The sequence below is a fragment of the Melospiza melodia genome, chromosome 1 (assembly GCF_035770615.1).
Source record: "Melospiza melodia melodia isolate bMelMel2 chromosome 1, bMelMel2.pri, whole genome shotgun sequence".
Taxonomy (NCBI): domain Eukaryota; kingdom Metazoa; phylum Chordata; class Aves; order Passeriformes; family Passerellidae; genus Melospiza; species Melospiza melodia.
In genome coordinates this window covers 107,590,709-107,617,269 of record NC_086194.1, presented here as the reverse complement: position 1 = coordinate 107,617,269, position 26,561 = coordinate 107,590,709, and the positions used below count along the sequence as shown (strand labels likewise).

General features: G+C 38.8%; 1 protein-coding gene across 3 annotated transcripts in view; it reads left to right on the top strand.

Annotated features, from left to right (window-relative positions):
• The window catches only part of GALNT1 (polypeptide N-acetylgalactosaminyltransferase 1), an 86,332-nt gene that overhangs the window by 36,279 nt on the left and 23,492 nt on the right, over positions 1-26,561 (top strand). For 2 of the 3 annotated variants that reach the window (XM_063163670.1, XM_063163662.1), the window contains exons 3-5: positions 5,202-5,431; positions 12,232-12,406; positions 25,659-25,825. In XM_063163670.1, the coding sequence (XP_063019740.1) occupies positions 5,293-5,431; positions 12,232-12,406; positions 25,659-25,825 (481 nt within the window). In that variant the 5' untranslated portion in view covers positions 5,202-5,292. Of the gene's footprint in view, positions 1-5,201; positions 5,432-12,231; positions 12,407-18,331; positions 18,350-25,658; positions 25,826-26,561 lie in introns of those variants that run through there. The other variant, XM_063163679.1, reaches the window with a different exon arrangement.

Here is a 26,561-nt window from a genome sequence, read left to right as displayed (position 1 = left end):
GGGATGCCACCAGCTAGATCAAGTTGCTCAGGGCCTTATCCAACTTGACCTTTAAGAAGAGGAATTTGTACTTTTTAGTTACTGAATATTCAAGGTTTTTACCTGCCTGTTTTTGTAGCCTTTGAATGTCCCTTGAATTGGCCACCCAGACCCATTCCTGCATGTTGTTTCAGGGTATTGCCGGCATGCTCCAGCCCAGCTGGGTGTCACCAGCCACCTTGCAGAGCGTGCTTTCAGTGCTGTCCCTCAGCTTCTCAGTGAAGGCACCAGCAAGTGTGAGCTCCAGCTTTGGCCTCAGAGAGCTGTCACCAGTGGTTGTCTGTCAGCTGAACTTTGTATGGCTGGACAGAACCCATAAAGCCTGGTGCTCCAGCTAGCTGTCCACCCCACTGAAAACCCACTTCTTTAGATTAAATCTCACTAAGTTGTGAAAAAGTACTCTGGAAGACTATCACAGTCCCTGCTGAAGTTAATGCAAACACCATTCACTGCTCTTCCCTTGTTCACCAAACCAATGCTCTCCTTGAAGTGAGTTGCCAAATTGTTAAAAGTATGGTATGGCTTTGATGTATCTGTACTGCCTGTTTCCCTTTTACTTTTTGTGTTGTGGTGATCTGGTAGGGATTGGGTTTGCTTTATTTTGTTATTTGTTTTTTGGTTTGGTGTTTTGTGTGTTTGTATGTAAGATTTCTTACATAATCTTTGCAAGGACTGAAGTGAGACTGACTTAGCAGATGGTTCTCCAGAATCTCCTTTCCTACTTGATGATAACTTTTTTCCTAATCTTGAGGATTGGGAATCTCTGGATCACCATTTCAGACATTTCACAGATGATGGAGAATGGCCCTGCAGTAAGATCAGCCTGATCCTTCAGCACCCTCCATGCCAACTTTCTGGTGCCATGGAAGAGATCTCTGACCTAGTCTGTCCCCTACCTAATGAAGTTTCATTTCACTCTTGCAGACTCTGCCTCCAATAACAAAGGGACTGGAAAAGGCATTGAGTATCTTAGCCTTTGCATGCTGAGCACTGGATCTATGTTATTCTCAGTCTTTTTGAGTTTTTTTTTTTTTTTTTGCTATCCTTAAAGTGCCGTTCTTGTTGCTGCTTTTGCTTTGTTCCAGCTTGTACTCCTGGATTATATGAGAACCTCCTCACATGCTCAGGAAATGTAACTCAGGCTTATTCATCAGTCTTTCAACAGCATCCCTGGCAGTATAATTGCTGTGGAAGGGCACATCTGCAGGCTTTCCTTCTGTTGCCACAATTTCCTGGGTTTGTCTCTCTCAGCCTCCATTTTTGGGAGTTTCCATCCACTTATCCTTTGAGTGCAATGCTTAGCTGTCTTTTCTCTTTTTTTTCATCATGGGGCACAGACTCTCATGGCACTTCAAGGTCTCTGTGGAGACCAGCACCCACCTGCTGTTCATCCTTGCTCACTTTGCTCCTTAGCCTCTTCCACTGAAGAAGCAGCACTCAGGCAGAGCGTTCCTCCCGTGGTTGAGGCCACCACCACCTTCCAGCAGCAGCAGGAGGAACCAAGCCCTGAGCTCTGGGTCAAGGCTCTGGTATGCTAAGAGCAGTTGCTTCATCTGGGTTTCTGGGCCCCTCTGCTGGGGAAGCAGATGGGGGAGTGCTGTCATAAAAGCGGTGGTAAAAATGCAGTGTAATCCATGAGATGATAGACTGCCCAAGGGAATGAGAGCCTTCATCAAAAGGTACAGGGAAGGACCTTATCAATGGAAAACTGCGTGTTGAACTTTTGCATCACTGTCTTTTCATCACTTCCCCAAACGCTCAAAGGGTTCAAAGAGTTCACAAAGTGTCTTTTTGACATTTCACTGAAGTGACAAAGGAATTTTCTTTTGTTAGAGGCAGATATACCGCCAGGCTATACATTCCAAAGCACTTGATATAGAGCAGCAAGTCTAGAGTGTGGTTCTCCTTTGTCTTTCTAATCTGAGGACCCCAAAGCTCTGTGCTCCTGTGGGTTTTACACTGTTTTACAGCCTCATGTCTCACAAGTCTGAACTTCAAGAAATGTGAAATTAAAAGAATTGGTAGAGTTTTCTTTCAAAACACCTAATTTATTAGCATTTGTGTTCTTTAAGAACAAACAGGGTGGTGGTGTGACTTCATTCTTTGCCAAACAATTTCTGTGGTGTCTGGGTTGGACCAGAAGAAACCTATTGTATGAAGAATTTAAGGGCAGTCATGCACTATGTCAGACAAATTTTGTCTGTATACAGTATTTTTCTCTGCCAGTGGTTGATATGCATATCTAGGGCAGAGAATAGAGGAAACTGGAATGATTCTTCCTTGCTGTACTCTCCTGGAATGCGGTGACTTGAAGTTCACAGTCGGGGACTGGCCAAAGTAGGGTGAGGATTTGGTATTTGTTAGTTGATGAGGAGGCTTGCAGTGCTGGCAGGGGATGGTGGCAGGCAGCTCCCCTGGATGACTGCACACTGTAGGGAATAAATTCCTGTTCTGGATTTTAACGTCTTGCTGCTAAATTCACTTGATTTCTGCCAATATAGGAAGTAAGAGTAAAAGGCAACTGTTGATCTCTATTTACCATCTCTGTACAGCTTTTGATTTTATAGACCTGCCACTTGATTTAGGTTACATCTTTTCCAGCCAGAAAAAGTGCTACTTTTGTCTTATAATAAAGCGGCTTTTTGTTGTATTCATCCTTTTGCAGTTCTCTCTTGTTCCTTCTAATCCTCCTATATCCTTTTTGAAATTATAAGACTGGATGTTCACACAGCACTCAAGATGAGAGAGCAGGTACTGTGTAATGGAGTAGTGATGGTTTGGTTTCTGTTTTCTACATAGTAGTCTGTAACAAATTTATTATTCTTTCACTGCTGCTGATGGTTTTACAGAATTTCATAGTACAGCTCCCAATATTTTTTTAATAGATAGGGGGATAGAGTTCAGGTCTATCCTTCTATCTATTAAAAAAAAAAAAACTGAAAAAAACAACCAAAAAACTTCCAACCGAACAACCCCTGGGATTTTTTCATAATGTATGTCACTTAATGTTTCCTTGTGGTAATTTCATCTGTTACTTTATCATCAGGTTGTTAGTTACAGATCCTTCTGCAGTTCCTAATTCTTTTACAGTCATCCCTGTACACCAAAACTATATAGATGCAAGCTGAGATCCCAAAAATAATTCATTCTTGTCATTTGATATGCACCTCTGCAGGAAGCAGAGGGTTGTATACCCTTCTAGCCTTGTACAAGTGGAAGGTCACAGGCTCCTCTCTTGCTGTGCCATCCAGAGCTGTGTGACTTCAGTGTAAAGGAGTGCAGGGAGATAGGAATGTGTCTGCTGCCAATAAGAAGAAATAAGCTGTATTTAGAAAAGGGATGTCATGATATTTTGCCTTAAGAAGGGTGGGGGGAGGCAGGGGTCAAATTATGGCAATGAAATAGTAAAGGAAATGCAGTCTTAACGATGCAGGCCTTTAATGAGGTTTTTGTGTAGTCACAACTGATGTGCGTTAACCCCAGCTGGCTTCCAAGCCCCATGCAGCAGCCACTCACTCACTCCCCACCACCCCAGTGGAATGGAGGAGAGAATGGGAGGAATAAAAATGAAAAATGAGTTGAGTTAAAGCAAGAGCTGCACAAACAAGTAAAACAAAACAAGGAGTTTATTCACCATTTCCCATGGACAAGCAGATGTTCAGCCACCCCCAGGAGAGCAGGGCTCCATCACATGCAGCGATTGCTTGGGGAAACAAAAGCCATCACTCCAAACGTCCCCTCCTTTGTTTTTCTTGCCCCACCTTTATATACTGAGCTTTATATGATATGGAATATCTTTTGAGTCAGTTGAGGTCAGCTGTCCTTGCTGTGTTCCCTTCCAGTTTCTTGTGCACCCCCAGCCTCCTCACTGGTGGGGTGGGGTGAAAAGCAGAAAAGGCCTCAACAGTGTGTAAGCACTGATTAGCAGTGACAAAAACATCCCTGAATTATCAATGCTGTTTCCAGCACAAATACAAAACATGGCCTCTGCTGGTCACAGTGAAGGAAATTACACCAGTCCAAACCAGCACAAACACTTGAGATTAAAGTTCCCTTTTCAATAAATTCTTCAGTTTTCACTGAAAGCATGTAAGAAAAATTTAATGTATGTAATTTGTAAAATCCTAGCATGTCTTTAAAGTCTCCTTATTTTATTCCCTTCATTTTCTATGTCAAGAGTGTCTGCAATTCTGGTTTTAACTGGTATTCTGTTCCCACTGGTAAACATTTCAGGAGTACTTTGAGTTGAAATATGTCAGTAGTGGTTAAAAAAAATTAAAAATTAAACTCTCTGTATTTTCGTGTAAGGAAGCTCAAAGCTGTTCTTGATTCTGCCCTACTAGTCATGGAAATATGTAGTCTTTGTAACAAAATCTGTAATTTGAGTTGGGCAAAAGAGAATTTCAAAGGTTGGCATTCTAAAATTGTAATGTATACACACTGAAAAAATATATAGAGATTTGCTCTATAATCAAACATTAAACTAATAAAGGCATAAAGTGTCAGACTTGCTAACTTTAGCTTTGAATACCTAGTAAATGATCCTGGTGGCTTATGGGTACTTTGTTAACCTTGCCTACTGTTTTATTTTACCAAAAGGGATGTTTGGTTTTGGTTTGCTGGAAGTGAAAAGCATTTGTCTTTGTGATGCTTTTGTAATAGGCAATTAGACCCTGTGTAAAATCCTGGCATTTGTAGGCCAGCATTCCTAGTGATGGACCCAGAATGTCAGTGTGTGCTACATGGGAGAAGCATGAGAAATATTAGCCATGGGATTCACACAGTAGAGAGTGATACCCTGCTTCCCAAGATGTTCCTGGTTTTCATTCATTGGTGTTGTCCTGGTTTCCAGAGGATCCAGAGAGTTTCTTCTGATGTCATTAGATGTGCCTACCTTCTTTTCCAGTGGCTCAGCAGAGGACTCTGTTTTGGTCACTCATTTTGATGTTTCAGGTGATGAATGTTAACATTATAAAGGATTGGAATAATGCTGCTAAAACTGACCCTATTCCCTTATCTCACTGAAATGCATAGGACATTAATTTTCTTGCATACATCATAACATAACTAAATTGTTACCTTTCAAATGGAGTTAAAATTTCTGCTTTTAGCATCTCAGGTAAATGTTGTGACTTCTTTTTCTTTTTCTTTTTTTTTTCCAGATATAGAACATTGTCTCTCAAACTGGATTAAAAAAACCCTGTTGACATTTTTATTTATACTTTTTTATTTTTGTATTTGACTTAAAGTGCCATGAAAAAATTTGCATATTGCAAGGTGGTCCTTGCCACCTCTTTGGTTTGGGTCCTTCTGGATATGTTTCTATTGCTGTACTTCAGTGAATGCAATAAATGTGATGAGAAAAAGGAACGAGGCCTGCCAGCTGGAGATGGTAAGTTTTCTGCCTAAGTATTCTTTAAAATTGCACTCTTTTTAAAGATTTGGGATTTTTTTTTTTCAACAATCTAGCATTGTGTCAGCATTTAGGAGTCACAGAATATTCCGTGTTTCTTTGAATGATTAGAGAATAACCACGTTGCTTAAGATATACGTTGCAGACTCAAAGCACATAAGATGTAGAATTTTAAGCACTAATGTATATGAAATAACCCTAAAAAACTGTGCAATAAGAAATGCAGAAATCTAAGCCATGTTAATGCAGTCTAAAGCATATTTTAAATTTTCATGAGTAAGGAAGCAGAGGTGCTATTAACTTCATCAGACCTGCTAATAAAACAAACCAAGCCAACAACCAAGCTCGCTTGTCTGCCTCTTGCTGCAAAAAAAGACTTCAACCAGCCAAATTGAAAAAGACTCCCTGCCCTACAACCCACCTAACCCAAAATTTGGACAAAGACTGTAGCAATAAGACACAGTAAATATTGTAAGGTTTATGATAATAGAATGAACTTGGATGTAAAATGACAAATGTGAGTCCATGCTTATCTAGATAACTTTTAAGTGAGAACTGTATTTTTCAATACTGAAGGTTTTCAGATAAGCTTTCAGTTTTGTTATTGCCATCTTAGGGTTTTGAGCACCAATTAAATGAGCTGAATGTGGGGTTGTTTTGTTTTGGGCTTTTTTGACAGCACTACTATTGATGTTGCCAACCTTATTTTTAGGAAGTTAGCATAGTTGATCACATGGGAGAAAGGACTGGTGCAGGGAGATTTTTCATCCCTGCAATGTCTCAGTGTATGCATTTAGAACTGCAGGCAGCTGCCACCTCCAGTTTGTTTGTGAAGCATCTCATTCTGTAGTTTGGGGTCTCTCCCTCTGAAAAGGCTGTGTATGTAGAAAGTACATCTTCTACAGGAACTCAGTCTTTTTTTGTCCTTTTTTTTCCTTTTTTTTTTTTCCCCTCCAGAAATTTGGAAATTTTTATATGGTAAGACAGTGACTGATGTGGTATTATGTAGGATTAGATCCAATTTTTGGCTTCCCATAAAGCAGATAACTTATGCCAGAAAACAGCAGGTGAAGTCAATATCTATCAACTTACTGTGATATATTGATAATGTTGAAATTTCAGATGAGTTTACGTATGAAGTCATTGGGGGAACCTTCAGGTGAGGGAAAGTCTTCAGTTTTGACATATTAGTATTATGATTTTCCCTATGCAACACTAATTTTACTTAGTTGAGTACAGCCTTCATTCTGACCTTTATCCAAACCTGTGTGTGTTGAAATTCCTGATATATTTTTAAGATCTTATAGCTGGCTGGTAAACAAACAAAACCTTGTATATAGCTTTGTACATTTTCTTGTTTGGGGGGTGGGGGGTTTTTTCTGGGTGTTTTTTTTTTTTTTTTTTTTTTTTGGTAGGGTTTTTTTTTTAATGGCTGATTTGTAGTAAGGTTCAGGAATAGGTCTGCTAGAAACCTTGGTTGACCCTGTGACATTTCCTTTTAACCAAGCTGCATGCCTGATTATAGATATTTTTACTTGTTCCAGTAGTTTACTGATTGGGAATCTCTAGTGGGTTTACTCCTGCTCAGAGTGCCTGGAGTCATCTCAGATAACATTGAGGCTATTTTGTCTGTGAAGCTTTTATCAAAATCTGCTTTTTCACTTCACTTTTTCCGCTGCTTTTAATTTCCATAATTGAATTAGTTTCCTTGATTCAGCATAAATTATGCTAGTGTTCTGAATTTAATATCCTCTTGTCCATGTCACTCTGCTTTATCTCTGCAATTCATGGAAGAATTCCATGCCATTTGATGAACTTACTCAACATAGGAGCAAGTTTTTCTGAGGAGTTTATGTTTATTTCAGGTTGTGCTTGTCCAGTTGGAAAAACCATTCTTTAGCTATTTCATCAGGAGCAAAGGATTTTGAGGACAACTTTGGACAGTTTGGGCTTTCATGAAGTTTGAAGGATGTTTTCCATGGGTCTTTAACACAGAAAATGGAAGGATTTTCTTTTTATAGAATTAGGCAAGAGCCATAGCCAAAATTGTCTTTGGGCTCTTTTTCATTGGTATTGATGGCATAAGATACCATAATCTTAAATCAGTAATAGTAAAGGAATAGTAAAGGAATAGTAAAGGAATGTGCAACTGTGGAAAACTCAGTGTACATGGTTATAGGGAACTGTAAGGCGCATGAGATAGAAGCTTTGGTGTCTGCTCTGACAGGGATTAAAGCTGGGAGTTGAAGTGACACAGGTGTGGAGTTGAGGGCACAAAAGGTGAGGTAGAAAGGGGACAGGCCACTAGCCAGCTGAGGTGGAGGTGCCTTGGGAAAAGGGGGCCTGGCTTGGGGTCTGCAGAGTACAAGACTGAGTAACTAAGGTTGTACCAGAGGGGAGGGATAGTTGTAATCCAGTGACTGTAGTTGTGTGGGATGGTTTTTCTGTGGACTTAACCTTTGCTGCCACCACTGCCATGGTGGCCCACCCCCTCCACCATGGCAGAAGACACCTGCAGTGGCTTCCCCAGGTAACCTGGGGAGCTGGGATCAGAACACCCAGCAGAGTTGTTTCCAGCAGCAATCCCTGAGCTGGGAGGAGCCTGTGCTATGCTGACTGATACTGCTGCTCTTTCTTCTCCCTGCCATGACCACCCCAGAGGGGCTGGGAGAAAACTGGGGGAAGCCTTCTCCCAGTGCTCAGCTCTGAGGCTGTCTCACCTCCGCTGACGTGGATGGTGCACACCCCTTATCCAAAACACCACGCGTGTTCTTCCTATTGCCATATCTTCTGGGTTGTGGCTCCCTGTTTGTAATTCCTGAGGATTACTCAGTAAAACCCACAAAGAGTAATTAATTGTTGTCTAAGGAAGGTGGCTGATGTAAGTTTAAATGTTGCTGTGAATTGGAAAGAAAATCACTTAACTTTAGTAAGCATCATCCATGTAGTATTTTTTTCCAAATCTAATATTCATAGCATAGTTACTTGAGCCTTATTGTTTTCATTTGGGGATTGGCATTGCAATTTAGATTTCACAGCCTGGAACAGAGCTTACTTAAAAAATGTAAACAAGTTCCAGACTTAAAGAGAGGGCTCAAGCTGTTCTCTAACAGTACAATTAGGGACCATTCTTGTAAACAAAATATACCTAGGTGGTAGTGTGGTTTTACTAATAAAATAATAAAGGGTTTTTTTTGTGTAGTTCTGTCTTATTTCTGTAAGAACCCTGAACGTCATCCCTCTGGTCTTGACTTAAATGGAGATGGAATGAGTCATTCTTTACCCCCAGTTATAGGCTTCCTAAAGGTCTGATTGCAAAAAAAAAAAACAACTTCCAGCTTTGGCACTTGATGTGGTTTCTAAATAAGCTTAATTCATCCTCTTTCTCCTTTTTTTTTTTTTTTTCTGACCTGAAGGTGCATTCCCCTTATGTAATGATTAGAAGCCCTGGATGCTGGGGAATCTTTCAAAATTAGGACTGGTGAATTGCAAGAGTCATGGAATCTCAGCTCCTTGGCATTTACAATGACAAAGTTAAACTAGGACCAGTCATTTTTGTCAATTGCCAATCAAGACCTTGCATTCTGAATTTGGACCTCTGATAAAGATGGAATCTCTAAATTGTGTCTTGGTTCTAAATAATCTCATCTGCATGAAAAAAATCCTAAGAAAAGGGAGCAATTTCAAGATTTAATTATTGAAAATGTGAACCATTTGTCATAAATCAATCTTGTTGTATTAAGGTTGAGGGGTGTGTAAGAGGCAGAACTGCTCTGAACTTTTACATGTCCAAACAGCTTCTTGTAATTATGGTCATGCATCCAAAGGTGATTGGACACTTTGCATTGGTTTATGTAGGCTGTAAAAACATCTCACCAGAAAAATCCACCCCTTTTTCCTGGCTTTAGATGGTCTTAGATTTTGAATTATCTGATTTTCATCAGGCATATTGCCTGGTAAAAAGAAATTTCTAGTCCACAGAAATAGTTCCTGATTTTTAAATGAAGATCTGGAAGAGATCAAGCCTTCTTTGAAACTAAGGGTTTGCTGATACAAATAAGAAGTATCTGGAAATACATTACTAGATCTCTTATTTAATCAGGTAGTGATTCAGTCATCCATTTAGTTCTGAAACCTGTAGCTATAAATTTCATTTCCCTTTGTTAGAAGAATGCCATCAGTACATAGAGTCCTTCAAAGGAAATTTTTTTCTGTGTTTAACTGACAAAAGAACACTGTGGTCTGAATTCTTAATGATGCATTTATTAGTAATTTGGGGAGAACGTTGTTGGTTGGTGTTTGTGTGAAACCTACATGCTTCTGTGGGAAAACAGATAAACATAAAAAAAACCAAGAGAAGATGGTTCTCAGAAACTTGAGAGAACATCTTCTGATGAATTAACTTTTCTTGGAAAGTCATTGCCCTGCCTGTGCCTCAGCTTGACTGTGAGTTGCACAAAATATCTGGATTTAGTTAGTTGTTGCTGGATTTTTTCTGCAAGGAGAATGAAGTACTGAGGTAAAATATGTAATCAAGCAGTATGTATTTACTAATGAAATTTAAAAAATTAACTGATTAAATTGTGAGATTTGTACACCAGTATCCAGTATGTGCTAAACTCTCATCTTAACAGGAAGATCTGCAAATGTGAGAGATGAGCTTTTGGCTGATTTAGCTATTCAGTTTAACTGGTTTAGTGAAAGTTAAGAAAGAACTGGAAGTGTAAATGAAACAGGAAATTATTTTTTTCTTTTAAATAGGTCATTTGGTATTAAGACACTTGCTCTTCAGAACTCAGAATACTGCATACAACTATATTCTGATGGGGTTTTTTAAATTGTTTAAATTATGTGGAACACCCATTGTTAAATCACTTTCTGTCTAAATGAACCTATGTACTCACTGCTACACACTTAACAAAAGTTGCTGTGATAGCCCAGATAATAATAGCACACTGTATGTATGAAATTAAGCCCAAATAATTACTTTATTGTATACCATAATTTTAAGTTAATTACCCCCTGGAAGGCACGAATTCTAGTTGAAAAGGTTATGCAATTGCAAGTCAGCAGTTTGATGCAGGGTCCAGCCATACCTTCTGAAGAGGCAGAGATGCAAAGCAGACTGCTTGCTCAGCTTAGCCTGTGGCCCATCTGCTCAGGATCTGCTGGAACACACTTACTCCATCAATTTTCACTGGTTGAGTAGCTGGCTGGCAACTTCTAGGGTTTTATAGCTCAACTGGCCATCAAGGGGAGTTTGGTTAAAAGAAAGCACCCCTGTGATGGGAGGAGGATGGGAGGATTTTCTCTGCTAAATGCTCCTGTGTGAATGCAACTAATGCAATCGCTTCAGGTACTTGAAAATGAAAGTTTCTCAAGGAGGATGTGATGCTTGTTCCCTGTTAGGACTAAATGCAGACCAGCAAAAAGCCTCATTTATTAGTAATATATATTTAAGTCTTAGTGTTTCAGCAAGGATGGAAGGCTAATTTTTTTTTTATTTTCTTTTTATTCTTTACATGCCTGTTTACTCTCTGCCTAAGGTTTAATTACACTGTGCTATCCTAGATGCAAATTAAAGATAATTTCAAGCTAGGTTTGTTTCTTGGGGATTTGGTGTCTTTAATTTAAAATACTTTCCATTCCTCTGTTTAGATCTTAAATTGCTATTATTTAAATTTAAACTTTTGCTGAATTTGTAAAGCAGTAATATAGTTCAAATTCAGTATTTGGGAATTTCTGTTTGGGGAAAAGTGAATGGTACTTGTAAAGAGAAGTGTAACTTTTTAAAAACTGTTCTGATTTTTATATGTATTTGATATAAAACCCTAAATAATTCAAGGGTCTGAATTACTTTTCTCCCATTTTTCCTCTTCAGTTTGATCAGATATTTGTTATTTAAATTTCTTTGGGTTTAGGATGTGTATTGTTACTGTTTTGAGTACTAATGTTAAACTAATTACTAATGTAATTTTGTTGCATAAAAATAACATTAGTATAAACAAGAGAAATTCTTTCTAAACTGTTGCTGCCAATGTCATTCTGTCAAAATAAAAATGTGGAAATAGATGTAAAGCTCCACTTTTACTTTAATTGAACCTTTACTGTTCTGGGACATTATTTATTACAGAGTCACAGAATAAGCTGAGTTGGAAGGGTCCCATCAGGGTAATTGAGCCCACCTCTGGCCCTGCATAGGACACCCTAAGAGTCTCACCGTGTGCTTGGCACTCTTGTTCAAAGACTTCTTGAACTCTGTCAGGCTGCTGCTGTGACCATTTCCCTGGGGAGCCTGTTCCAGTGCCCCAGCAGCCTCTGGATGGAAAACCTTTTCTAATATCAAACCTAAACCTCCCCAGACACAACTTCAGGCCATTCCCTTGGGCCCTGTCACTGTCAGCACAGAGAAGAGATCAGTGCCTGCCCCTCCTCTTCCCCTCGTGAAGAAGTTGCAGACTGCACTGAGGTCTCCCCTCATTTATATCCCAGATTTTTTTGCACATGCAGGCTTTCCTGGAAAAGTTGAATTTTCCTTTACAGGAACTTTATAAAGTGGATAGAAATAAATCCTTATTGGTTTTTTACATGAATTCTGGTGTGTAAGAGAAGCACTTAACTATTTCTGTTAAACTCCCAAATGTGAAGATTTGTTTTCACTTTCAAAACCTGGTGGGTTTAGGACTGTTCTAAATGATTGCACTCCTACAGTGTAAATTAATTTATAAACAAACAAAAACAAGCTTAAAAGGAGTTAGTAATATTTTATTTTTTCAAAGTTCCAGAACCCATGCAAAAACCTCATGAAGGACCTGGAGAGATGGGGAAGCCTGTGGTCATTCCAAAAGAGGAGCAAGAGAAAATGAAAGAAATGTTTAAAATAAATCAATTTAATTTAATGGCAAGTGAAATGATTGCACTCAACAGATCTTTACCTGATGTCAGGTTAGAAGGGTAAGTACTTTCTCTTGTATTTAAAAATGTACTCTCTTTAAATGAAGAATGTGTGAAGACTAAGCCAAAAGAACAGTACAGGTCTCTAAGATATTACCATTTGAGGAAACAGTTGGAGGATTTCCTGTTTATAAGATACTTATTAGTAAAATAAGATGGACCAACAGGAACCAGTTTTCTTCAGTGTTATTTAACTTTGAATCTGATTACAAGTATGAAGCCTATTCAGGGAATGGAAATTAATTTGGCTGAAGGAAAGTTAACTTAAGCATCGGCATTTCAGGAGAAAATCACTTGTTTGAAAAATTCATGCATTGCTTGAATAAGGCAGACTAAAATCCTACATTATATAAAATAAAAGAGATTGGGTGATGAGAGAAATACTTCAAAAATTTTCTTACCTAATGAAATGTGCAAAGGCTCATTTGGATTGCATTATAATGTTTTCTAATATCCATCTGGTTTGGTTTTGATCTTGCCTCTAGAATATTGATCCTTTCAGAGCTATTTGAGTCATAAGTAATTAAAAAGAAAATTGTAGCCTTGTTTTAACAAAAAATAAGATTGCTTTACTCTCCTGGGACTATGACAGGATAGATGATGACTCCCCCCACCTCAGCCCCTCTTCTTTATGAAAGGGGCATTCGGGTTGAATGAAACTTATGAAACAAAATTTTCCTAATTATCTACATTATCTTCTTGCAAGAACAATTTCTTTAGAAGCTCTGCTTTGCTGCTGTATATACAAGGCCTAGCTCCTGGATGAATTGTTTTCATCTCTTCTGTCAGAAGATAATATTAGCAGAGTGAGATGAAGCTCTTGCTGCTTTTCATTTTTAATGAGTAATAAAGAACTGGTTTGTAGGTGCCTTCATCTGTTGTGATGAAAGTGATTCTGTGAGTTCCTGGTAGGGCTGGTGTTCTTGATGCATTGCTGGTGTTCCTAATAATGAAGGCATATTTTTCAAAATATGATTTCACAAGATTGAAATAATGTATTTTAATTTTTAATAGATTTTCAAATATGAAAACATACTTTTGTGGCTCTAAAAAGTTGACTTAATTGTAACCTTTGTGAGGTCTAGACTTTGAATTAGACAAAAATGGAAAAAGAAATTGTTATAAACTATTAAAAAATTATTACCTAGGCATAACTCAAGTTTGCAGGCAATTGAAATTGCTATTTCAAAATCCAGTTTAGCGAAATAGAAATTTTTGTCTTTCACATTTGGCTATGCTCTGCAGTTATTGTGTTTCACAGTGAGACATGTGCTATAAGTTTTGTAGTGTTGCATTTGCTTCTCTTTTCCGTTTTTTTTCTGTGTACAATACTCTCACTATACTCAGTGTGTGAAAGTGGAATCTTAGTATAAAATTTTAGGTATAGCCTCAGGACAGAGTTGGTTTTTCTGTTCTTGTAAGTTCCTGCCAAAATTTTAACATTTATGTGTGTGTGCATTTTTAGTATTTTTGAGAGAAAAATGCCTCCCAAAAATCTCTTCCATTTGTCATCTTTTCAACGTGTACTTTATAAGGTCATGGTAATTAAGAAGTCATGGAGAACGTTAACCTTTCTCTGTCAAATTTGAGAACAATACTGTGTTTACAATGCAAGGGTGTCTTAATCTGTATGTGTGGCTCAGTATTACTCTTTGAGAACGCTGTAACCATTTTCAGAATTGTGAACACTATAAATACACTCTGGTGTTGTGTGTATGTCTGATGAAACTATTTATCTGATTAGTCAAAATACTCCAAAGTCGGAAACACTCTGTGCTGCATTAGTGGAATTACTTCTGTTATAATTTGTTCTATCTATGTCCCTGGTAATATGGAAATAGTTTGTGGGGAAGGAGAATGGATAATTTTTAATCATTCCTTACCACATTTTTGTGCCTACAGCACAGCTGCCAGTAGCACTTTCAATCAAGGTTTTGAAAAAGCAGGATATGTTCAAAGGCACGCTTAGCTGTTCAAGCATGTAATTATTTTCTTCACAAGTTTTGTGGGTTGCTTCCTTTAATGTGGTGTGGCGGGAAGAAGTGATTATTTCAAGTCCTCTAATTCTCCAGCATGTCAGTTTTTCTGAAGTACAGAAGCCTGCAGAGGTTTTGCCTAGCGGTTAATCATTGGAAAGCTGGTGGAATTAAGAGTGCCAGGACCAATTTGCCACATCTATTTAATGGGAATGGCTTGACATGTCAGCTTGAGAGCAGTTTTTGAAGTAGAGTGCTTCATCCTTCAATTAGTTTCTAGTTCTGCCAAACCCCTATGACCTGTGCAAAAACAAGTGTGTTTGTCCCGGAGTGCTCATAGGATAATCTCTGCAGTTGATCCACTCTGGGCACCCTGTTTCTGTTTTGGCCAAGAAATTTTGTTCCCTTACTAGAAGAACAAAAATGTGAGCTTCTTTAATAGCTCCTAGGCACTTCTCCAGCTAAGGGAACTCCTCAGTACAAGACGTCTACAGAAGTTGGCATCTCTGCTCTGCCAAGTGTGCCCAGCTGTATTTACAGGTTTATATCTATTTTTATTATTTGGCACAAAATTACTGATGCACACAGACACCTATAAAATCATTGATGTGTGCCTGAATTGCTGGTCACTTTGTGTCTGTAACCAGAAACACTGCTCTACTTCTCTTTATCCCAGCTGAGTGTGATTTGCTCAACAGAAAAAGCTAAACCAGAACAATTTTTTTTAGCCTGGATACTTCCCTGAATCTGGATTGGGACACGTTAGTATAACAAACTAATATGATGGACTAGGCTACAACCTCTGGAGGAAAGCTGTTGCAGGGGAAGAAGCAGCTGTACATACCAGATTGGTTTGAAGTTGTTAATAGAATTATTCTTGCAAGCATGTCTTATTTCTAGCCTGTGAATCAATCATCAAAGTGGGAGTTGATTCACAGTTGCCAGGAAAATATGCAGCTGTGGGTTTGACATGACAGCAGAGAGTAAAAGATGGATGATCAGGAACACTGGTGTCTTGCCTTGATTTTGCTGAAGATGAGGGAGGCAATGAATAAAATAGGTGCCAGTGAGTAAAGTACATGTTCAGCTGTGGCTGTGTGCCTTAGATTGATGTTCAGGCAGGAAAGTGGGGAGGTTGAAAGTATGAAATTTGCACATGTTGTATGACTTGGTTTGGCTCTCAGTGCTGTTGGAGGTGACTTCAGAAACTGCTTTGCAAAATGAAGAATGAGTATTGTGTTCTAAGGCTGAGCTTTCCAGCCTGAACTCATTAGTTAGCAATTTGTGGAATATATAAAACTTTTAAGTAGACATTTGTTCCCTGTTGTGAGAGTTTAAACCAAATTCTGAGATTTTTTTTCTCTTGGAAAGAGCTGCTTCAAACACTTTTTTTCTAGGCACAAGCAATCAAGTCTTCAAACACTGAAGGCATAGCTGCAGCAGAATGATTTTGTGTTCATGTGGGCTCTGGTCCCCACTGGAGCTTGTGATGCAGTGCTAGCAGGGTGTCATATTTGCAGGTTGATATTTCTTGGATTGGTGATGGGCTTCCCCAAGCAGACCTGCAGCAAGCAGGAATATCCATGCTCCTTGCTGATCCCTCAGCAATCCTTTTTCCAAGGCTACGTGATCTATACAATTTATCATAAAAGATTTTCCTTTTCCTTTTTTCCAATTGGTATAATTTTGCCAGAATTAAGGGTATCAGGCATCTTATTATACCTCATTTAGTTCTGCAGAGTGTCTTGGATCTTTTAACTATCATTTTCTCAAACTGTCTGTACTTAGGAAGGTAGGTGTACTGGTATTTTGAGTGCTATAAATCATGTTAAGGTGTAATCAGAGTTTTTAGCTAGATGACCCTACATATTTTGAGTCAACTGTGTTTAAATCCATACAAATTACAACTTCAGCCACTTCATGGAAAAAAGAAAGGTGCATGTCTCTGAGACCTTCATGTTTTACTGGTACATTAATGTTGTCAGATTGTTATTATTGAAGGGTTTTTTTCTGGATCAAACTACCCTTCTCAGTTCCTGCTGGCAAGCTTGCTTCCACAACTGGGAGGAAGTAGACAATTTTCCAAGTTAAAAGCCATTCTTCTCTGTTACGTGTAAGTTGTGGAGTTCATGACGATTATGCTGGTCCTCTTGAGTAAATCTAGTAAAATAGTAATTCTGACTGATTCTGTCATATCTTTGGTTGGAAAGAACAGAATTTAGATTTCAGTACTGTTAATTAGATGATACAATATAATTTTTTTCAGTTACCACAATGTGGATTTCATATCTGTGCTTTAAAAATGTAATGTTAATTTTAAGTATGACATATGCATGTGAGAATATACTGGAATTCAGAATTTTAGCTTCTCAAAGCAAATCTATTTGCTCTATACTTTAGGTTACTATAGTTGAATCAAAATATAACACATCTATAAAATTAACTCAATCTCAATGTGAGGAAAATAGCTTGAGTAGAAGTATTCATAGTAAAACAAATGAAGGCACACATGCAAGAGCGTAGTCTTGGGACTCAAGTGTGATATTTCAGTGTTTTTTAAAAGACAGCACTCAAGGTATTTGCTTCTATATGAGGCTTGTGTAAGTGTGCTTTCTACTTAGTTATTTAATTTAGGAGAATAGCTAAGGGGTAGTTTTATACTACATATAATTTGGTATAAATGTGGACTGCAGATCAAAGATGTTTTCTCATCACTTCTGTTGATACTAATCTGATGATTGTGTGGCCTGGGTGTTCACTGACTTGATGGACACCAAAAAGTGGAAAAAAAGTATAGTTTGTTGATTCAGCAAACTGAATCCATACACAGCAGCCATGTGGCTTACCAGATCTGGTGGAAAGAAGGGGATGGGACAAAACTGTAATGGCAAAAGGTAGGTTTATTGCTTTTGGCAGCAGCCCACAGTTGCACTGGATTATGTGGAATGTGGTGGGAAGAAAAGCTTTCTTATAGAACCTGAGCATTAAAATCCCCATAAGGCCATGGGGATTTAAGCTCCATAAATTGTGATATACTTTGTGAACTTTGGGTAATCATTTAGCTCAGGTCATAGTAATGTAAAGACAATAAAAAAAGAGTAAAATTGTCAACGTAAGTGGTGGAAGACTCAGGAGCTTTTGACTTAAGCTAGAAATCCAGGCTGTTAATTAACCTGGCATCTCTAAAGAAATCTGCTGACCTCATCACCAGCAGTGTAACTTTCAGCAATGTCATGGAAGTCTGAAAGCACGTGAGGTATTAAAGACTTTACCATTCTTTCAAGCAGGAATGTTTTTTCATCAAGCTTTTATGGTGCCTATAGCTTGCTACTGGCCCCTTGCAGAATCAATGTTTGGAATTGTTCTTGCTCACATTGATTTAGTGAGTTAGCTGAAAGAATTCCCTATAAACCTTTTCTCTAGAGAAAGCTTAGAGGGGAAAAAAATAGCATTAAAAATCACCTTACTTCCTGTAAACCATTTTGGTTTTATTTTGGTGGTGGGAGGGGGTTACACTATACACACACAGATATATATATATATACCCAGATGTATATGTGCACAAACACTTGGCAGTCTCACAGTCTCATTCTTAATTGCAATCTTCTTATTCATGCTCATCCATTTTGGATGAGCTACCGTATCCCGAAATTTATTCAGATTGTTAGGTCAGGTATGGAAAATAATTGGTCTAGAGATCTAGGTGCAATTTCAGTCTCTGAGGACAGAATTGGTTTTGCTTCTGTCAAGAGATGCTTTTCTGTGATCGCTTTCAGGATAAGGAAAATAGTATTATTTTTGTGAAGTTCTGCTTGAATTCTGTAACCACAATGGTTTTAAGAACCATTTTGGATTTTGTTTTCAGGGTTTAAGAAGATTTCTACTTGACTCATGAGATAATGCGACCTTTCTTATATCCAAATCTTTGAGATCAGAAGAAAGGAAAATTTCATACTCTTGATGTCAGGTAAATTATGTAATACTATTGAAGGCAGATATTAAGCAGGCTGTGTTAAAATGTTTAAATAAGGATAAGGGATTTGCCTGCATCCAGGGCACCTGTTCAGAAAGAATAATTGAAGTTGTGATATGAATTACAGAAAAGAATTCTGAACTACAGAAAAGAGTTCTCTTCCTAAAAGGAATTGTTCTGATTTGATTGGAAGAACCAGATTCAGGGTAGTGTGAAGTTTTGTTGCAACCTTATCTGCAGCGCTTTCTCTTTGTTCAGTTGCAAGTTAAAGGTGTGTGGTATGCAAAATCTGAGTAGTGAAATGTGGTTTGGCATGTTGCAAAAGCTAGTGATCCCATATCTCTCAAAAGACTTGCTTTTAGTCCTCTTAGCTGTATTGCTTCTATGTGAAAATCAGATCTTTATTCAGCTTGATTGTCTTCAATTTAGGAGCTTGGAGTGTTCTTAAAAGTTATGGAAAAAGCAGATTTATTAGCACCCCCTCTTAAATGATATTATGAGGCTGCTGCTTATACTCAATGATCTTTGTGGGTCCCTTCCAACTCAGCACATTCTGTGATCCAGGAAAGACTAAGTCAGTGTTTACCAGAAAAACACCACATGACTTGAGTCCTGGTGGTTCTTGATGTGTTGTTTTTACATTTTCTCTGACACCCTGCTACAGGGCGTTCTCTCTTGATGGAAATATAAGTCAGTCTCAGCAGCTTCAGGGTGACTCTCAGAGTCTTATTTCAAAACTTGTTTTCACCTGGATTTAAGTAGAGAGGAGGTTTCTTGTTGGGCATAGCTGTGCCTCAGCTCTGTAACATTAACTTTATTGCAGGCTATAACTTAAAGCATATGAACAGGTAAGCAATGGAATACTGACATTTTATAGCTCTGCAGTGATATTCATCAGATATCAGTAATTAAACCTGAAGTTTCATGAGGGGAGTTCAGATTTTCTGATTTTGTTTTCTATCGATCTGGAATTAACTTTTGTAACCTCAAAGTAAAATAAATGTGTGGTTTCAAGTCAAAGGATACTGATGCTTACTTTCTAGAGACTCTCAATGTATTTTAATACTGAAATGTGAGTTGTTTGTACTGCATCAGTAATATTAAACAAATTTATTACAGAAGCTGTGCTGTGTAGTATTTCCTCAATACTTCAGCTCTAACCTGATTTTCAGCAAGACTTGGATTATTCCTATGTGTCATTGTCAAATTTAAGTCCTGAGATGCAGTTTATTTATAACTGCAGTTTTTATTTATAACTGTTGTTTGTAGTATCCGAGATGAAAGATTGTATTAAATTTGTAAGATGACTAAACATGCTTCCCTTCCTGCCCCAGTCTGTTGCTGGTTCAGCTTTCAGAAATGCATTGGCACTGTGTTATCGTGCTGCACGTACAAGCACCAATCTGAGCTCCACTGGGATTTCCCAGCTGAGCTGCTCAGTGCACAGGAGACACTTCTACTTGTGTTCCATCTCTGTCCTTTATCAGAGTGCTTTGGGCTCTGTGCACTGGGCTAGAAAACAAGGATTGCATACATGTTTTACTGCTGTTAATGTTTTTGAGCCATTGTAAATTATTGCTCATGGCTTGTTCCTTTGAAAGGCTGGTGGAACAGGGAATAAAACTGGAAAGAAGTAGAGCAGGTCATAGCTCAGGTAGTGTCTGACTCTGTTAATTTTCATGATTATTGTTTTGAAGCATCCATATTAAAAAAAAGTTCCAATGTGTATCTTGTTCTCTTATTTCTCCTCTGTGGAGAATAACATGTTGGCAGCATCAGAAGGGGTAGAAATCTGCCTTGTTGTACTTTAGAAATTTAGCATTTATTTCTAATGCAGACTATAATTATGGCCTCATCTTCCTATAAAATGATCTGAAATTTATTTCGTATTTTGCCTCAGTGAATGAGGTTTTCCTCATTGTGTCTTGCTGCATAAGCATTATGGTAGTGTGTAACTGATTTCCTATAAGATCTCTTCCCTGCTTGTAGCTTTGTTTGGGATGTGATTTTTTTTTTCAGTCTATGAAAAGGTATTTAAGAACCATCCAAATAGTAAATCCTTATTTTTCTCTTTCAGAAATGATTTAGTATGCCTTTGAAGGGTGTGCAGAGATCACTACTAGCATTGTAAATATCTGTCTTTCAAGACTTGCTAACATTAGACACGTAGCACTCAATCTTGAGTTTCAGGAATAATTTCTAAGTCAATTGATCCATGAATGCAATTTTAAAATATTGATAAAATGCCAAGTGCTATTCTGTAATAAGATGGCTGCACAGTTGCAAAGTTTTTCTAATGTCATATTTGGAATACTTGTCAAAGACCCAACAGTAAAATGAGAGAGACAGCATGAGGACAGCACAGGTGTTGTCCCAAGTTTCTGGAGTCTCTGCATGCCTGGCTGTGGACAGAGTGAGTAGTGTTTTTATCTCTGATTGGACACTGAGGATATCAGACAGGGATCAGAAGAATATCACCTTCTAATGAATTCAATTGGAGCATCTTGTAGGATCATCTCATAGATTTCTTCTACCCTTGCAGTAGTGAAGTACATTTGTTCCCTTATTCCCTCACTGTATGAGAGAAGAGAAGCTTCCAGTTCTGTCAGATGTGGAGAAGGATTGAGTGTGTATGGTTGTGATGTTGTAGAAAGTGCAAAATGAAAACTTGTCTTCTTTGCCTGCAAGTTTGTGCTGAAGCAACAATTAAACTCTGAGATTTAATGGCTTAATTTTATTTGGACATAATTGCCGTACTTGTTGTCTCTTCTGATTATTTTTGTAATGTCTCCTGTGGACTATTTGTACTCTGGGTTGAAAGAGAATGTAGGAAAGCAGTTTATTTAGAGGCTCTTCAGATGCATTTGAAGTAGCATCAGGTAGTTTTCAAGTGGTTATACTTAGTCCACTGAATAAAATACTCTCCGGTTTTTTGTCTGAACATTTTCCCATGTAAAACCTGCAAAGCTTCTCTATGAAAGATTCAAATTACCTTCACAAAGAGTCACAATAATGAACAAGGCAAACAAAATTCATAGTAGCTTTTAGCCTTTCATTTAAAAAGCTTTTGTAATGGACTTATAACTTTGGATTCTGGCTACAGGTGGTCAGGGACAACATGTGTTTATTTTATTGTCATTGATCTTCTTTAGCAGTGTTACAGATAAATGCTAGGATCTGTCCACCTTTCTTTGCTTTTAGTCCATTAAATTTGATTTCAAGTTATAAAGTATTCTGGCTTCTAACACTGCCCTGTTCTTGGGGAGATGTGGACTAAGTATGTAGTTGTAATGAACTGGGCCAATCTATTCTCATGGAATCATGGAACAGTATGGTTTGGGTTGAAAAGGAACCTTAAAGATCGCCTAGTTCCAGCCCCTCTGCTGTGGACACTTTCTCCTAGACTGGATTGCTGAAAGTCCCATCCAGCCTGGCTGTGAACACTTCCCAGGGTCATCCACAACCTGGGCAACTTGTTCCAGTGTCTCATCACCCTCACAGTAAAGGATTTATTCCTAAAATCTAATCTAAACTGGCCCTATTTCAGTTTAAAGCCATTCTCCCTTGTCATGTCATTACAGACTCTTGTAAGAAGTCCCTCTCCAGTTCATTTATACCTGCTCTAGGTTCTGGAAGGTGCCATAAGGTCTCTCCAGAACCTTCTCTTCTCCAGGCTGAACAACCCCAGCTCTCTCTGCCTGTCTGCATAGGAGAGGTGCCCTCAGACATCTTTGTGGATTTCCTCTGGACTTGCTTCAACAAGTGCATGTCCTTCTTATGTTGAGGACCCCAGACCAGAATGCAGTACTCAATATTCTGAATGTGTGATGCAAGATTGCAAAAAGATAAAATTCTGTGAGCACCTTAAAAAGGTCTGCAGATGCAGAGTCATGTCTTTATAGTGGTGTTTTTGTAAAACAGCTTTAAAAAGCTTGGTACTAAACTTAATGTTTTTTTCTCACATCTGATTTTGATGGGGCATTAAAAATCTTTGATAATTTAAATTCTATTTCTTATGTAATTTTCTCCTTTATTTCTGTTGTGGTTTGACCCCGACTGGCAACTAAGCCCCATGCAGCCACTTGCTCACTGCCCCCACAGTGTGCTGACAGAGAGAATCAGAAGAGTAGAAGTGAAAAAACTCATGGGTTGAGATATTCAGTTTAATCAGGAAAGCAAAAGTCACATGTATGGAAAGGAAAGTGGTACAAGGAATTCATGCACCACTGCCCATGGGCAGGCAGGTGTTCACCCATCTCCAGGGAAGCAGGGCTCCATCACCTGTAACAGTGACTTGGGAAGACAAATGCCATTACTCTGTATTTTAACAATCTGAGCTATTTTTTTTCTGTGTCTGTATTTAAAATATATGATGTTTGTGGGGAGTTTCCACAGTATAAATAATATATGGAGTCACATTAGTTGAGAGTTTGCATAATCTACAGTGAATGCTGTAGATTAAAGGAAGGATGATGCATTCCATGAGGAGTAGACATTCTCAGCTGCTGTTTGGAGTCTTCATTAAATTACTGGGGGATGGTATGCCTTCCTGATGTTATGCACTCAATTTTAAAACAGTTTGAGGCATGATCCAACAAAAGGAACATAATGTATTAGTAGCTCATTAGAATGCAAATTGTCCTTAATTCATAGCCTGTGTGTCATACCCCTCATGGTTTTATTCTGCTTCTAATGTTGCATAACTTGGTTGAAGCTAATGCTTAATTTTAAATTCTATAGTACTCCTTTCTGGGGTAATTTGTTTTCAAATGAAAGACAAAAGAATTCTTAATTTAAATGTTTGTTAATAGAATAAAACATGAGGTTTCCTTAGAAGGCTAATGTCTAATCATGGGCATCAAGTGTTCTATTTTATTTGTCTTATGTTCTGCAGCAATATATTCCTGGGGAGGAAGGAGTTACCAGTGTTTTCCAAATTCAAAACAGGAGGCTTAATTTGTATGTATTCATAGCAATTTGTACAGATATAGCTAAAAGGTATATATAGAAGGGCAGGTAAAAGGAATATTAAAAACAAGGTCTTATATTTCAACCCTTTCATTTGTCTTGCCTGCATCAATGAATCCAGAATCATTTCATACCAAACACTTTGTTGAGAATAACATTTAAAAATGCCCAGCCAGTTTTGGTTGGAAACCACCCCTGTGTTAGTCCTGGCTGCCTTTTACACTTTGGTAAACACATGCCATCAGTTAAACCCAGCCAGCAGCCACGTGCCAGTGCAGGGTCACTTCTAAACTCTTACCCCAGGAAGGGCTGAGCAAAATGGAGCAAAAATTCTGTTCTCTGGAGGGTGAGAATAGACACACTCCATTTTGGCAAGGTGGAGATTCACCTTCTGTAGGACAGAGCAGGAGGAATGCCTTGCAGTTGGGGACGAGGGTCCCCAAAAAACTCCTGTAAGCCTTCCTGTTAGTGCTAAAAAGCTTCCCCTCAATGACAGATTTCAAATGTTTTGATTTATTTGTGCTTCAGACAGTGCAATGCTGTATAAACATTGTAGGCCCTGATCACTTGGCTGATGTTTATACCAGCTCATTGATTTGAGCTCAGTAAAATAAAATCTTCTGTAAAACCATGATAAAAGGTAAGGCTGAAGATGAGAGATTTCATACTACAATAGTAGATCCTGTGGCTATCCCAGCATGATATTCCTGGAGAATGACACATTGTTACTGTTTTTCATAGAGAACTGCTAACAGGCTTCTCTCAACTTTTTTTACAAATATTCTTCCAAAAAAGAAGAGGAGCAATTGGTAGATTTGTATTACTATTGTAGCTGAAGGTCTACAATCAGAAATTTATTTTCTGGTCTAGGGAGCAGTGCAGCAGAAGGAATAAAACATTTTGGGTTTAAAGTAGCAAAGTAGACTGAACAAATGGCAAACATGGCGATAAAATTATTTGGCTTATGATTGAATTTTTCATCTGAAATTCGTCGTGTTTTTGTGAAAAGCTGTTTTATTTTTCAAGGTATACCAAAGAAGTAGCTTTTTCAGTTGGCATGCTGTGCAAGTTTTTGGTTTTTTTTTAACATGTGAAATAAATCAGGATAACGTAGGGATATATGGGAGCTTTCCATAAAGATTTTATAATGTTCAGTTCAGTGTGATGAATAATTAAATTTGGCATAGTTGTATAATAAGTAGGCATAATATTGAAGGCAGATAGTGCCTGATCTGACTGCTTCAATTGTCAGAAATGGTTTCACAGAAGCCGTTCCAGGTATTTCTTCATTTGCACCTGGACTTACTGATCCTTTCTGAGATGTCTGTGCATGCTGTGCTTTTGTCACCACCTCAGAGCTGAAATGCTGGTTTGCTGTGAGAGCTGCTCTGAGAAGAGCTCTGGCTAAATGAGTTATCCAGCTAATAAAATATTGAAGTTGGGAGCCTAGTTCTGGCTGACATTCCTCGTGTCACTGTTTGGCATGGTACTGGATGCTGACACCGTGATCTGTTGTGTTGGCAGGCTGCTCCTTAAGCTCTGCTTTTGGATATTTAGGGTAGAGGATATGCACTCTGTGCTTCTCAAGCCCTTGGACAGTGCTGCTGTTAGGGTGATAGTCATGAATACGTGTTAATGTATTGTAGCATTTAGATCAGGTTACATTAGAGTGAACTGACTCAACAATTTGGGATCTAATAAAAGCTTTTTTGTTGGAATGGAGCTCTGTTGAATATATTTCTTTTTCCACCTCGGTGTTTTCCTGTCGTTTGAGATCTGCATATATCCCTTTAATTTGGATTCTTAAAGAATTAATAACATCAAAGCTTACATAAGTAACTGTAATTTTTAAATGTACAGGAGGAGCAGATCTGTTCAGAGAACACTTGTAGTTGTGTGGTTGTTTTTTAGAGCAGAATTGGATTTTTTTCAAAATTGTGATCAGTACTTTATGTACAGTGCATCGATTTTTCTAGAAGATAAGGAAAACATCATTTGTTTCAAAATTGCATTGCAGAATGTAAAAATTTGGGGTGTGGGGTGGCCATGTGGGATCACTTGAAGTGTATGTCATAGTTTACATAAATGCCCTAAATATGCTGTTAGGAGAGGTAAACCTATGATTTTCCATGCTAACTTTTGAAAGTGAATATAATTCTCTTTTTATTTGGTGAACTTTACAGCACTTTGAGCATGTATGAAACGTGCACTGTGTGCTCCTTTGTCACACTCTGCATAAAACTGATATATCCGGGATGTTAGTAGGCAACCTCAGACTTGCAGCTCTAACTGGAGCCTTGACCTTTACAAATACCTGCTTTACCTTGGTTTGCAGGTGTAAGACGAAGGTGTACGCAGACAACCTTCCCACGACGAGCGTGGTGATCGTGTTCCACAACGAGGCGTGGAGCACGCTGCTGCGCACGGTGCACAGCGTCATCAACCGCTCCCCGCGGCACATGCTCGAGGAGATCGTGCTCGTCGACGACGCCAGCGAGAGAGGTAAGGACGGCGCCCGCGCCCAACCCGATGCTCCTTGCGCTTCCAACGCTGAAGCTGGCTGCTCTCAGAATCTCTGCTACAAGTCTCTTTTCCCAGACTGGCAGTCGAAGAAGGAGTCAGGATTCTTTTGTTCTCATTCTCAAGGTTGTTTATTTATGCAGCCTCCCGCTGGGTTCAAGTTTGATCCCGAGCTGGCTGCCCGGGTCCGGATAGCTTAGTCCTCCTACAGGACAGACTGCTCGAATACTGGAGCAGTTCTCAGCCTCTGGCAACCTAGCATGCTTCAGTGATATCAGCTCTTTAGTGATGATCAGCTCATTGTGATTTCAGCTCTTAGCTTGCTAGGTGCCCAGGCAGGCAGACACAGGGGAGAGAGGAGAAGGCAGTTCTGATGTTCCACAGCGATGTCTTTGTTGGGTGGTCTGCGAAGGTTCCAGTGACAGCTCTTCCAACCAGAAGAGGCTAAACCAGCCCATTATATAGGATACAGGGGGATCAGAAATTGTCCAATAGCAGGGCTTAAAGGAGGGTAACCTATAGGGTTACAGAGAGCTAAGCAGGGGTCTGAAGGTGGAAGAGAGGGGCTTCTAGCTATTCACCATGGCTTGACATTTCCTATCTTTAGGCCTCTGTTTGCCCCTTGCAGGGCCTGTGCTTGCTACAGTTTCTTTCTTATCTATTTCTGTCTCTGACCCGCCGCAGGTCTGTCTGGCAGGTCGGGTTGAGGCACACTGGC